Source organism: Saimiri boliviensis, chromosome 1, assembly GCF_048565385.1.
Source record: "Saimiri boliviensis isolate mSaiBol1 chromosome 1, mSaiBol1.pri, whole genome shotgun sequence".
NCBI lineage: Eukaryota > Metazoa > Chordata > Mammalia > Primates > Cebidae > Saimiri > Saimiri boliviensis.
Genome location: NC_133449.1, coordinates 242,141,056 through 242,156,427, shown reverse-complemented (window position 1 = coordinate 242,156,427; position 15,372 = coordinate 242,141,056). Strand labels below are relative to the sequence as shown.

The 15,372-nt window shown below is 37.4% G+C and overlaps 2 protein-coding genes across 2 annotated transcripts in view; one reads left to right on the top strand and one right to left on the bottom strand.

Moving 5' to 3' along the window:
- Nucleotides 1-15,372, bottom strand: part of ADAMTS6 (ADAM metallopeptidase with thrombospondin type 1 motif 6) — a 348,499-nt gene that overhangs the window by 115,182 nt on the left and 217,945 nt on the right. The window lies entirely within an intron of this gene.
- LOC120364027 (large ribosomal subunit protein uL24-like) lies at nt 6,077-6,612 on the top strand. The gene has a single exon (XM_039469469.2). The coding sequence runs from the start codon at nt 6,110-6,112 to the stop codon at nt 6,545-6,547; it is 438 nt and encodes a 145-aa protein (XP_039325403.1). The 5' UTR covers nt 6,077-6,109; the 3' UTR covers nt 6,548-6,612.

Below are 15,372 nucleotides of genomic sequence, written 5' to 3'. Positions count from 1 at the left end.
TCTTTTTAAATAAAACTAATGTTTTTATTTTAATGAACTGTCTATTTGGTTTTTTTTTTATTGCATTTTAGGTTTTGGGGTACATGTGAAGAACACGCAAGATTGTTGCATAGGTACACACATGGCAGTGTGGTTTGCTGCCTTTCTTCCCCTCACCTGTATCTGTCATTTCTCCCCATGCGATCTCTTCCCACGTCCCCACCCCCCATCCCTCCCCCATTTCCCCCCAACGGACCCCAGTGTGTAGTGCTCCCCTCCCTGTGTCCATGTGTTCTCATTTTTCAACACCTGCCTATGAGTGAGAACATGCGGTGTTTGATTTTCTGCTCTTGTGTCAGTTTGCTGAGAATGATGGTTTCCAGGTTCATCCATGTCCCTACAAAGGACATGAACTCATCGTTTTTGATGGTTGCGTAATATTCCATGGTGTATATGTACACATTTTCCTTATCCAGTCTATCATCGATGGGCATTTGGGTTGGTTCCAGGTCTTTGCTATTGTAAACGGTGCTGCAATGAATATTCGCGTGCATGTGTCCTTGTAGTAGAATGATTTATAATCCTTTGGATATATAACCAGTAATAGGATTGCTGGGTCAAATGGGATTTCTATTTTTAGGTCATTGAGGAATCGCCACACTGTCTTCTGACAATGGTTGAACTAATTTACACTCCCACCAACAGTGTAAAAGTGTTCCTATTTCTCCACACCCTCTCCAGCCTCTGTTGTCTCCAGACTTTTTAATGATCGCCATTCTAACTGGTGTGAGATGGTATCTCAATGTGGTTTTGATTTGCATTTCTCTAATGACCAGTGATGATGTGCATTTTTTCATGTTTGTTGGCCTCATGTATGTCTTCTTTTGTAAAGTGTCTGTTCATGTCCTTCACCCACTTTTGAATGGGTTTGTTTGTTTTTTTCTTGTAGATCTGCCACTGCTCAACGAAATAAGAGAGGACACAAACAGATGGAGAAACATTCCATGTTCATGGTTAGGAAGAATCAGCATCGTGAAAATGGCCATACTGCCCAAAGTAATTTACAAATTCAATGCTATCTCCATCAAGCTACCAATGACCTTCTTCACAGAACTGGAAAAAAACACCTTAAACTTCATATGGAACCAAAAGAGAGCCCGCATAGCCAAGTCAATTCTAAGCAAAAAGAACAAAGTGGGAGGCATCACACTACTGGACTTCAAACTATACTACAAGGCTACAGTAATCAAAACAGCATGGTACTGGTACCAAAACAGAGATATAGACCAATGGAACAGAACAGAAGCCTCAGAGGAAATACAACATATCTACAACCATCCGATCTTCGACAAACCTGACAAAAACAAGCAATGGGGAAAGGATTCCCTGTTTAATAAATGATGTTGGGAAAACTGGCTAGCCATGTGCAGAATGCAGAAACAGGACCCCTTCCTGACACCTTACACCAAAATTAACTCCAGATGGATTAAAGACTTAAACATCAGATCTAACACCATAAAAACCCCAAAGAAAATCTAGGCAAAACCATTCAGGACATAGGCGGAGGCAAGGACTTCATGACCAAAACACCAAAAGCAATGGCAACAAAAGCCAAAATAGACAAATGGGACCTAATCAAACTCCACAGCTTCTGTGCAGCAAAAGAAACAGTCAGTAGAGTGAATCAGCAACCAACAGAATGGGAAAAAATTTTTGCAGTCTACTCATCTGACAAGGGGCTGATGTCCTTATTTGTTAAGTTCTATTCTTTTTGCTTTGTGTTACAGTAGACTGTACAATTCCCAATTGTTTCTACAATACTTATGGTAGGCTCTGAAAAATGGCAGGCTTTGAAAAATGTTCCTTCCTGGCAGAATTAAGAGTTGGCATCTCTATCCTTGTCTGCCAGTTTTTAGAGGGAAACTTTCCTTGCCTACAAAAGCCTAAAAGATTCTGAGCGACCCACTGCCCAAGACTTCTGAAACATTTTATTATTTCAATAACATTGGGGTACAAGTGGTTTTTTGTTACATGGATGAATTATATTGTGGTGAATTTTGAGATTTTAGTGCACCTGTCATCCGAGTGGTGTACTTTGTACCTAACGTGTAGTTTTTTTTCTCCCTAGACCCTTCCCACCCTCCACTTGAGTCTCTTATACCACTCTGTCCATTATATCACTGTATATGCCTCTGTATACTCATAGCTTAGGTCCCACTTGTAAGTGTGAACATACAATGTTTGGTTTTCCACTCCTGAGTTACTTCACTTAGAAAAATGGCCTCCAGCTCCATCCAAGTTGCTGCAAAATACGTATTTTGATCCTTTTAATGGCAAAGTAGTATTCTACAAGGTGTATATACCACAGTTCTTTATCCACTCATTACGGGCACTTAGGTTGATTCCCCATCTTTGCAATTGTGAATTGTGCTGCTATAAATATACGTGTGCAAAAGTCTTTTTCATGTAATGACTTCTTTTCCTTTGGGTAGATATCCAGTAGTGGGATTGTCAGATCGAATGGCAGACCTAGTTTCAACTCTTTAAAGAATTTCCTGGCCGGGCGCGGTGGCTCAAGCCTGTAATCCCAGCACTTTGGGAGGTCGAGGCGGGTGGATCATGAGGTCAAGAGATCAAGACCATCCTGGTCAACAAGGTGAAACCCTGTCTCTACAAAAAATTAGCTGGGCATGGTGGTGAGTGCCTGTAATCCCAGCTACTCAGGAGGCTGAGGCAGGAGAATTGCCTGAACCCAGGAGGCGGAGGTTGCGGTGAGCCGAGATCGCACCATTGCACTCCAGCCTGGGTAACGAGCGAAACTCCCTCTCAAAAAAAAAAAAAAAAGAATTTCCTTTATGTTTTCCATTGATGTACTAATTTACATTTCCATCAGGAGTGTGTAAGTGTTCCCTTTCCCTCACATCCATGCTACCATCTATTGTTTTTTTGACTTTTTAATAATGGCAATTCTTGCAGGAGGAAGGTAATATCTCATTGAGGTTTTAATTTGCATTTCCCTGATGATTAGTGATGTTGAGCATTTTTTCCACTGCCTAACACTTGATATTATTTATTTTATCTATGTGTTTACGAATGCTTTTAATGCCAATTTCTTCTTACATTACTGCTATCTTCTGAATTCAATTTCTTGCTTCTTGACACTCATCCATTAGCAGTTAACTTAGCAAGGGACACTTTTTCTTATTTTTCTGAAAATATCTTAATTTTATCCTCAGTTTTTAATGACATTTAAATTGAAAGTCCTAGGCTGACTTTTATCTTATTTTAGCATTTGAAGGTGTTAAATTCATTGTCATTTGACGTCTATGGAGACTGATGAAAAGTCTCTTGTCAGTCTAATTGCTGTTTCTTCTTTGCAGTCTTTTTTTTTTTTTTTTTTTTTTTTTTTTTTTTTCTGAAACAGGGTCTTACTCTGTAGCCCCGGCTGAAGTATAGTGGTATGAACATGGCTCACTGCAGCTTTGACTTCCCAGGCTCAAGTGATCCTCCCACCTCATCCCCTAGAGTAGTTGGGACTACAAGCATATGCCACCATGCCCAGCTAATTTTTATATTTTTTGGTAGACACAGAGTTTCACCCTGTTGCTCAGGCTGGTCTTGAACTCCTGAACTCAAGCAATCCTCCCACCTCGGTCTCTCAAAGCACTGGAATTACAGGTGTGAGCTACTGCACCTGACCTTTATAGTCTTTCTTGTTGCTTTCAACATTTTTTCTGTGTGCTTTAGGACAATTTCATCACTCTAATTTTTTTTTTTTTTTTTTTTTTTTTTGAGACACAGTCTCGTTCTATCCCCCAGTCTGGAGTACAGTGGCACGATCTTGGCTCACTGCAACCTCTGTTTCCTGGGTTCAAGCAATTCTCCTGCCTCAGCCTTCCAAGTAGCTGGGATTACAGGCACCTGCCACCATGCCTGGCTAATTTTGTGTTTTTAGTAGAGACAGGGTTTCACCACATTGACCAAGCTGGTCTTAAACTCCTGACCTGAAGTAATCCACCTGCCTTGGCCTCCCAAACAGCTGGGATTACAGGCATGAGCCACTGTGCCCGGGGTTCATTACTGTTATCTAAGTATTCTATTTATCTACTTGAGATTCATGCTCTAATTTATCTGTCTTTCTTTGGTTCTAAAAAACTATTATTTACTATCTCTTTTAATGTTTATCTTTCCTATTCTTTCTTCTAAGACTCCTATTCAACTTACATTACACCTTCTCATTTCAATCACCTATTTGTTAACCTCTCTTAGATATTTCCATATCTTTTTCTCTTGGGTCATTAATCTTCCTACTTGTCAACCTCATGGTGGATTGTTTCCTAGTGTTTGTTATTTTGTATTCAGGCTTATCTTCAGTGAACATTATTTTGTCTTTGAGCATTCTGTGACTCTTGGACTGTAGAAGTACCCCTTCATTTATTCCTATCACGCATCTCAAGGTTTTCACTGAACCAATTTGTCATTTTGATTTACTTGGTCTGCACCATGTAGGCTGTACATGGTTTTACTTTGCTCTTATGTGAAGTACAAGCCTGGGGCTTCAGTTTCTTATGGGAGCCATTTTTTCCTTCTTTAAAGTATTTGCAGTTAAATCTCTGATGGCATTTGTTCCCAGCATCCCAATCAGTTGATCCTTTGCAGCCTTAATCTCTGTGGCTTGTAATGCTTCCTTCTTAGAGACATTGGCTTTTGGGGACATTTGCCTCCAATAGAGACAACTTTCATAAAAATTAAGAATTGAATCCAGACTTTAGCTTTATCAATCAACTTTTAAACTATAACACAAATGATACAAAAGCTGTGTATCTTCACAGCTTCTTCATCTGCACTCATGGCTGCAATAGAGAGCTTAGTGTTCTGGAAATAAAGCCACTAAGCAAGCCACCACATCCAATTAAAAAAGCAAGTGTTGAACAATGAGAACACATGGACACAGGGAGGGGACCATCATACATTGGGATCTGTTAAGGGGGACTAGGGGAGGGACAGTTGTGGGTAGGGAGGTTAGGGAGGAATAACATGTGGAGATATGCCAGATATAGGTGACAGGGGGATGGAGGCAGCAAACCACATTGCCATGTATGTACCTATGCAACAATTCTGCATGATCTGCACATGTACCCCAGAACCTAAAGTGTAATTATATATATATATATATATATACACATATATATATATGTATATATATATATATGAGACCTTTCTGTAGGCCTTTCTAAGAGTCTTCATATAACGTGATAGACTATCTCTGTAAATATGAGAAAGCTTGTCTAATAACTTCAAATCATTAATATACTAGGAAACAGTCACATATGAAAAAAACAAGGCTTGTGCATTATACTGGCATCATTCCTCAATTGTTCTTATGTCTCTTTTTATCACATAAATACATGTTGTAGCTAAACAAACTAAATTTAATTGAGTTTATTAGTTTTATTTTATCTAGCATTTTTGTTTTCATACCTGAAGGAATAATTGTGTTTACTGTTTGTCTTGTTGTTGAAAATGGAACTATTTTCCTAGAGTTTAGAAAGTCAATTTTATAAATGATTAGGAAAAACATGTGCAGGTCAACCTAGAAGAGAATTCAGTTCAATCAGCTCGTAAAAGCTAGAGGGAGCAGATTTCAGTTTTATATACAGAAAAAACGTCCAAAATGAACTAAAAGTGAATTCCCATCACTGTAGATACTTCAGCACACATTTCATGATCACTTAGCAAGGATGTTGTAGGAAGGAATAAAAGAAAGGAACTAATGCTTTTTCAGGGTATACTATCAACTACTATGCTAGGGATATTTATATTTGTATCTCATTTATTCATCATGGTAATCTTTTTAGAAAATGTGAGCAACTTTAGGTTCAGAATAATTTAGCAATTTGTTTCAATTCTAACTAGATGTAGATTTGAATCAGCTCTGTTCGATATCAATGGCCAAGATAATCACCACACACCTAAGGTACTTTCCCATTTCTCTTAAATATAACAGAATTGAATTATGTCACTGGCCAATTAAGGCTGATAAGTAATGGTTTACTTTTGTGTTCTAATAAAATATAAAACCTCGATTATCTTCCCTTTTGCGGCCATCAACTAAGCGGCAGCTGCCAAAATGAAGTTCAATCCCTTTGTGACTTCCGACCGAAGCAAGAATCGCAAAAGGCATTTCAATGCACCTTCCCACATCCGCAGGAAGATTATGTCCTCCCCTCTTTCCAAAGAGCTGAGACAGAAGTACAACGTGCGATCCATGCCCATCCGAAAGGATGACGAAGTTCAGGTTGTACGAGGACACTATAAAGGTCAGCAGATTGGCAAAGTAGTCCAGGTTTACAGGAAGAAATACGTAATCTACACTGAACGGGTGCAGCGGGAAAAGGCTAATGGCACAACTGTCCATGTAGGCATTCACCCCAGCAAGGTGGTTATCACTAGGCTAAAACTGGACAAAGAAAGCAAAAAGATACTTGAACGGAAAGCCAAATCTTGCCAAGTAGGAAAGGAAAAGGGCAAATACAAGGAAGAAACGATTGAGAAGATGCAGGAATAAAGTAATCTTGTATACAAGCTTTGATTAAAACTTGAAACGAGGAAAAAAAAAAAAAAAAAAAAACCTCGGCCGGGCGCGGTGGCTCAAGCCTGTAATCCCAGCACTTTGGGAGGCCGAGGTGGGTGGATCACAAGGTCGAGAGATCGAGACCAACCTGGTCAACATGGTGAAACCCCGTCTCTACTAAAAAAAAAAAAAAAAAATTAGCTGGGCATGGTGGCGCGTGCCTGTAATCCCAGCTACTCAGGAGGCTGAGGCAGGAGAATTGCCTGAGCCCAGGAGGCGGAGGTTGCGGTGAGCCGAGATCGCGCCATTGCACTCCAGCCTGGGTAACAAGAGCGAAACTCCATCTCAAAAAAAAAAAAAAAAAAAAAAAGCCTAACTAAACTTAATACCCTCCTATCCTTTACCTTGATTTTAATGGACAGTATCTCCAAATTATAACTATTATATACTAATTTATAACATTCACTCAATATATAAGTTTAGGAATCAACATGCATTATTATTACTGGAACTTCTAAATGTAATGTCAACACTTCTGTGTAGGTTTTAAAAAGATACTGTTAACATATTTCACAAAAGTGTTTCATGGTCTTCCAAGAAACAAGACATTTAAAAATATACCTACTTATTTAAAATTTTAATATCAATTCACAGATTTTTGATTTAATTTTTGAAATGAACAACACAATTTGCAAATATTAACAATAATTTAAAATATTAACAAATATTTTATCATAAAATGGGTAATAAAAGTACATTTAGAAAATAGTTTTATAGTAGTTATCTAATGTAAAATAACTTACCTGATACGCAGAAAATAACTTTGTACAGAATTAAACTAGAGTTTTTTTGATCAGAATAGAATGATTGTTTCAGAAAGACTCTTTGTAATTTCTAAAAAAAGTTAGAATTACCTTTTCTAATGTTTCCATTATTTTTTAGAAACTATATATGTTAAACTACACTAAAAAGTGGGAAGAGAAACTCTTCTATTTATGGAGGAAAATTAAAACTAGTAGTTTACACAAGGTGGGGGGAGGTGATATCAATAAAGCACAAAATCATTAAAAAATTTTTATGTCATTAAGGAAAGCAGTATATGAAGAGAAAATGGTGTCTTTATTGTATCAGCAAAAAGAGTCAAACTCTGTAAAATACTTGAAGAGATTTATTCTAAGCCAAGTATGAGTCATCAATGGCCCATGACAGGGCCCCAGGAGATTCTAAGAACATATGCCCAAGTGGTCAGGCTATAGCTTGGTTTTATATGTTTTAACGGATGGGGGAGTTCCAGGTCACAGGTTGAGTACAAGATTTTCTGATTGGCAATTGATTGAAACAGTTATTATCTAAAGTCCTGGAATCAGTAGAAGAGAATGTCTGGCTTAGGATAAGGAGTTGCTAAAACCAAGGTTCTTATTATGCAGATGCAGCCTCCAGGTAGGAGTCTTCTGGAAGAAAACAGTTTGTAAATGTTTCTTATTAGACTTAAAAAGGTGCCAGACTCATAGTTAATTCTCTGCTGGATCAGGGAAAAGACCTCGAAGGGGAAGGGGATTCTCTACAGAATGTGGATTCTCCCCACAAGAGACAACTTTACAGGGCCACTTCAAACCATGCCAAGTAAATATATTTTAGGGTAAAATCCTTCCATTTTTTTCAGGGCCTGCTATCCGTCATGCTATAGTAGATAAAGTCAGGTTGGAATTTGGTATCTTATTGCTACAAAGAGTCTGTTTCATCAGTCTTAAGATCTCTGTTTTAATGATAATGTTAGTCAGTTGTCCCTTTCAAAGAGCAGAGGGTATAATGAGGTATGTCTGACCCTACCTTTCCATCATGGCCTGAACTAGATTTTCAGGTTTACTTTGGAATAACTCTGGCCAAGAAGGAAGGTAGGGGTCTATCAGTGGGTTGAGGAGCTTAGGACTTTATTTTTGGTTTACAGTTGCTAGCTGGCTTTAAAAACTTTTTAAAAATCAACTTTGAAGACTTTATAAAAAGGAGATATGCGCACAGTTTCTGCCCCTGGGAAACTCTAAATTCTACGCATGTTGGGTCCTTAATTCTAAATATGAAACATTCTCTTTGTCCACATTAGCTTATCAGTAACACCTCTCCACAGCTGCTTGCAATAAAAGATCCTGAAGGTAAAAGGGGAGAGCAGAGCCCTAAAGGTCAGGAAGGAGCATCAATGCTTAGAAAGGTTACTTATCATTTGATCACACAAAGGAAAATTGAAAACCAACATATGGTGACCTTATGGCCTGGTTTCAGGTGTTTAGTAGCCATCTGAAGAAAGAGGATATAACCTTATTTTTGCCTTAAACAGTTTAATCCTATTATGTGAGTAATGGGAAATTTAAGCGCAAGAGGTCCTAGAAAAGCAAATAAATAAATAAATAAAATTTAAAAACACCTTAATCTAGAAATTCTGTTTATATAACGAATCACCAACTTGAAAGCATTCAACAGTGACTAAATGGCTAAAAGAAAAGAAAACCTCTAAGAAGCAAATGCAGGGTAAAAACTAGTAATCTTTAAGGATACAAGTGATCATGGACTTACGATTTTAGCTTAGAATTTAAGAAAAAAATCAAATAAACTTCTTGTCAAGTGTATGCCTGACAAATATATCTTTACATTTAAAAAGAATATTGAGGTGCTAAAATAATTACACACCTTTTACTCCCTAAGCCCATATCAGACAACACTGTAGAACATTTATACCACCTTAAAATCTTCAAGGAAAGTGTGATTCTATAATCTTTCTTAGTTTAACATTCCAATATTTAATAACTTGAAATTCTTCCTAATACCTAATTTGCAACCTTCCAGCTGTAAAAATTAAGACAATTGTGGGATATTTTATGCTCTTGGTAGGCAAGCAGAAAAATTTGTTACCAGCAATCAAAATGTAATAAGTGTTCCAAAACCAGAAAATGGTGTTGAGGCCAACATTTAGCTTTCTCTTTTACAGGCTACTCAAACTCATTTTCTTGTTCCCTTATATGTACTTCTCAGTATTTCCCTGCTATCCTCTCCCAAGTTGTCTGTACCTCTTTAAAAAGTTGCATAGGTGGCCAATGATATCCCCCAAAAGACTAGTATAGCTAACATACAATTATATGAAAGAATGATTCTCAATGATAATGCAATAATGACTGAATCTTATTTAATTGGTGGTGATAAAATAATAAACAAAAGGAAGTATGCATGAGTCTGAGAGACAAAATACATTGGCTTTTATCAAATACTCTCCAGGGGAAGGATCCCCTGATCAGAGAACTCAGCTATCTTGCCTCTAGCAATTACCCTGACTTCAAAGAGCTACATTTCAGGTAGGCACAGCTTGATGGCATTATTATTATAGTTGTTAATTAATATGTTAAGAAAATAATCTATATACTACCCCATATTTTTATTCAATGCTTACCAAATAATCTTTTGATAATAAATTGGCCTACCAGGTCAATTCTCCCCACAAGAGACAGCTTTACAGGGCCACTTCAAACTATGCCAAATAAATACATTTTAGGGTAAAATTCTTCTATTTCTTTAGAAGATTTCTTTAGGTAGGAAAATATGCATATTTCAATAGAATTGAATGAATATAAACTATGTGGCTAGATTTCTTATAAATTAATAAATCCAAATTTATATCTATATTTACTTTTTAATCTTCATTTCTAATATTAAATCCTAAAAGTCTCTTATCACTTAAAAGTTTGGAACAAATATGGTACTCAACCATTTGTAGATTATTCTATCATTAAGCATCTAATTGAGGTATGTAGAAAACTTTCAAGTTTGGTAACTTGTAAGTAAAATGTAACAATGGCCACATATACATTGCCCTTGGAAAGAGTCAAAATTAATAAGAAGTCTTAAAGTTATGTCATATTCTCTTTTTACAAGTTCTTTTATGTTTCTACTACACACATTGGGATTCTGCGATCTTAAATCAAAATTATGGAGCCCGCACACCTTCACACACAAACACCTCCGTTCATTTCATTTCAGAGTTATGAGCACCCTCTTGTATAAAAAGAATGAATTTATATTTATCTAGAAAAGTAAGGGCATTGCTACACTGGAGAACCATCAGTGGCAGAGCCGTTTTAGTACTCTGCATAGGGTGTGTTTGGAGGGCAAGAAAAAAGCGAAAAGAGGACACCATACATTACTGTACAAAAGCCTTTAATTTTCTAACATGGGTTTTCCAGATTACAGAATTAAATTTGTTTCCTAAGACATAATATGCCTTAGAAATTCTGTTATTTTCTGCACATCTCTTGGTTTCATCCATTAAAAATACTTCAATAGTTTCTTGCTGCTTTTAAGATAAAAATTTAACGTGGCTGATAAGGTAAGGTTACACTTGGCTTCTACCTTTGTTTCCTGTTCCTTTTACGTGGTGTTTATATGAGAGCACTGGGCACACTAGCTTTCTCTCAGCTCTTCAAATACACAGGCTCAGAGTCTTCAGAAAAGGTCCTCTCCCGACTCTTTTTATCGGATAACTCTTCTCACTCATCTATTTATCAAATATTTATTGAACTCCCATATGAGACAGGCATTGAGCTAGTCACTATACAAATAGCCATGAACCAGTCAGGTGGAATCCTTCCCGTTATGGCAATTATACTCCCATTATAATTATCAGCTCATTCATTCAACAAATATTAATTGAGCACCTACCATGAGCCAGGCACTGATCTAGTCACTGGGGATTTAGCTGTGAATGAAACAGAAAAAACATCTCCCCCCAAGGAAAATACATCCTAATGGGGAAAGTAGTAATAAGCACGATAAACAAGTAAAATACATAATATGTCAGAAAGTGATAAATATTAAGGAGAAATATAAGACAATGAAAATGATAGGAAGTGTGTGTGTCTGTGTGTGCATGTGGATGTACAATATTAAGTAATGTTGTCGGAAAAAGCCTCATTTACATGATCACACTTAAATAATAAGTAATCAAATAAAGTGATTATGGATTTTAAAAGCGCTATGAAAGAAATAAACAGTATAATATGAAAGAGAGTAACTGGGGAAAGCCTTTTTAATAGTGAATGATCAGACAGAAGGCCTGTCTGAAGAGAAACTGGTACGTGAGCTGAGACTGAAGGGTGAAATTGGGTCAATATGTGACCCTTGGAATATCTTAATATACTCCCCAAAGTACGAAAGGTTCAGATTCTCCTAAAGCAATACCAGCATTATCAGCTATACAGAAATGGTATCATGGATGACAGAGATTCATAGAGGAAAATAAAACATTAATTGAATGTCATGTGCCAGGTAAATATGCATGCTTGTCATATCCTCTTGCTATCTGAAGTTTACAAGAACAACCTGGCTGCTGTTCACTGAAAAAAGTGCCCAAGACCGAGTAAAATCTACCAACGGTCAATTTTAGGTCATAGGTAATAGTTTATGATGAACAGATCTTTTTTCTAATTTAAAATATTCTGATAAAAATATCCTGTTCCATCCATCATGACATCATATATGACATCATGTGTTCCCATTTATAGTTCAGGACACATAATCTACTGATAAAACATTATTCAGTTCTACATTTAAAATAAGCAGTAACGGTGCCGGGCGCGGTGGCTCAAGCCTGTAATCCCAGCACTTTGGGAGGCCGAGGTGGGTGGATCACGAGGTCAAGAGCTCGAGACCATCCTGGTCAACATGGTGAAACCCCGTCTCTACTAAAAATACAAAAAAAAAATTAGCTGGGCGTGGTGGCGCGTGCCTGTAATCCCAGCTACTCAGGAGGCTGAGGCAGGAGAATTGCCTGAACCCAGGAGGCAGAGGTTGTGGTGAGCCGAGATCGCGCCATTGCACTCCAGACTGGGTAATAAGAGAGAAACTCTGTCTCAAAAAATATAAAAATAAAAAAAAATAATAATAAGCAGTAACATGTACAACATACTATTATGCATTTATGTGCTAACTCTTAAGGTCTATATAAACAGTGACAAACTTCATAGACAATAAAAATTTCCCATAAATAAACAAAGCTATGATGTCGATAAAATTTGGCCTTAAATCTACCTGTAGACAAACAATCAGCTCTTAATGATTAACAGTAAATTATGTACTAGATATTGTTAACCTATACTGAAGTATTATGTGTACTGGAAAACAATATTTGAGATATGGTTTAAGTGACAGAATAAAGAAATAAAGAGCTAAAGCTGAGGCTGAGCCCTGAATTAATCTGTGCTTTTTGGGAAGTAGTCAAAAGATCACCCACAACCCCTATATTATATAGGCTCATTAATGACTTCCTTCCTATGTTTAAACTTACTGTTATTACTGCAATATGCTTTTTGTTAATTCAGTTTTTATAATTCTTTTCTAATAAAAAAGAGGAGACTAATGGGAAATGGAAGAGAAGTGAGACGACAGATTCCCCAGGGTTTTACTGGAAAGAGTTTGTTACTCTAAAAAGGCAAAGAAACATTTCTTGGACATACCGATACTGCTGTTTTATTTGCAATGTATTTTCATCCAGGAATCATCCAAGGTCTCTTAGAAACCTACTAACAGAGCTAGCAGATATTTTTAGATGATCTAGTAGAAATCCAGCTTTACAGGCTACTTGTCTGTACTTGTATTTTACCTTGAAGAAGTCCTATTTATTTTATATAAAGTAAAAGAAAATAAATTGACTCAGATCCAGGACTCAGAGTGTCAGAGATTTGAGAACTTATTTCCCCAAAAAATGATTTTAGAGGCCAACTGTGGTGGCTCATGCCTGTAATCCCAGCATTTTGAGAGGCCAAGGCTGGCGGATCACCTGAGGTCAGGAGCTCGAGACCAGTCTGACCAACATGGAGAAACCTTGTCTCTATTCAAAATACAAAATTAGCCAGGTGTGGTGGTGGGTGCCTATAATCCGAGCTACCCGGGAGGATGAGGCAGGAGAACTGCTTGAACCCAGGAGGTGGAGGTTGTGGTGAGCCGAGATCACACCACTGCACTCCAGCCTAGGCAACAAGAGTGAAACTCTGTTTCAAAAAAAAAAAAAGATTTTAGAGAAGGTCTCCTGACCACCTCTCTCCCAAAAAAGACTGGGACAAGAGGAGTTTTGAGAAAATTTTTAGTAACAGACATAAGCTGATAAAAATTTAATAACAAGTGTCTTGTGAAGCAAAATACATCTGCTACCTTTATTAACATAATTAGTATTCCTAATAGAAACAGAACTGACATCAATTTAGACTTTTTTTTTTTTACTTTGGAGTAGGTATATCACATTCAGTATTTTTAGTTTCCTCACCTATAAAATATGATGTGATAATTATCATTTTTATTAACTCAGTCTGAAGTGGCTCAGAAAAGTCACTACGTAAATACCAGAAACTATATACCATTTATAAATTACTGTATTATACAACTACATTACTCTGTATATTATACTGTATTTTGTTCTTTATGTTTATAGCCATTACAACCTCCTCACAACTTCTGTAGGAATTTAAGAACACCTGAAAAACAAGAATAGATGACATGTGGCCGGGCGTGGTGGCTCAAGCCTGTAATCCCAGCACTTTGGGAGGCCGAGGCGGGTGGATCACGAGGTCAAGAGATCGAGACCATCCTGGTCAACATGGTGAAATCCCGTCTCTACAAAAAATACAAAAAAATTAGCTGGGCATGGTGGCGTGTGCCTGTAATCCCAGCTACTCAGGAGGCAGAGGTTGCGGTGAGCCAAGATTGCGCCATTGCACTCCGGCCTGAGTAACAAGAGCAAAACTCCGTCTCAAAAAAAAAAAAAGAATAGATGACATACAAGAATAATAGTGAAAATGTTACCTTAAGTAAAATAAAACAGAAAAATTTTCATGTAAATTTCCAAACATAACTAACATGTATGTTAATGAAGCTACTCACTAAGAATTCAGGCAAGATTTTTTATAACTACAGATCTAATCATTGGTAACCAGCAATGACTACTTCATAGCCAAGTGGAAGAGATAGAAAGCTGATCACTTCTGCAATAATCATTCTGTAGTTCTTTAAAATCTTTCCTGTCATCATGAGAGACCTGCTGGTTGAAAGAGGAATCAGTGGCCGGGCGCGGTGGCTCATGCCTGTAATCCCAGCACTTTGGGAGGCCGAGGCAGGTGGATCACGAGGTCGAGAGATCGAGACCATCCTGGTCAACATGGTGAAACCCCGTCTCTACTAAAAATAAAAAAAAATTAGCTGGGCATGCTGGCGCATGCCTGTAATCCCAGCTACTCAGGAGGCTGAGGCAGGTGAATTGCTTGAACCCAGGAGGCGGAGGTTGCGGTGAGCCGAGATCGCGCCATTGCACTCCAGCCTGGGTAACAAGCGCGAAACTCCGTCTCAAAAAAAAAAGAAAGAGGAATCACTTCATGATTTTTTAAAACCAGATGTATCCCCTCTCAAAAATTCTAAAGTGTTCTCCTAAGTCTACAGCAACTGTATTTAGTGTTCATTTCAGCATGCTACATTCAGACAGCTACCTAAATCAAGGCTGGTTTGTTTTTCCCTTCCGCTACCACCTGAAGTATGATTTCCTTACCCACTGGATTCTGACCTTCAAAGCCACTATTGTTTTCCAAAGTAGTATTTAGAATTGTTTAAAACTTTAGGGATTCGCCAGATATAAACCAGCATAGATTTGTGTCAGCAAAACTAAACAAGTTCAGTTCAGACAAGGGAGTGATTGTAAAGAATAAATTATGACTTAATACACTTTGTTAGTAACAGAGAACACTTAAAAAAAAAAAACACAAGCATTTTCATATAGCATATGAATCTAGGGAAAT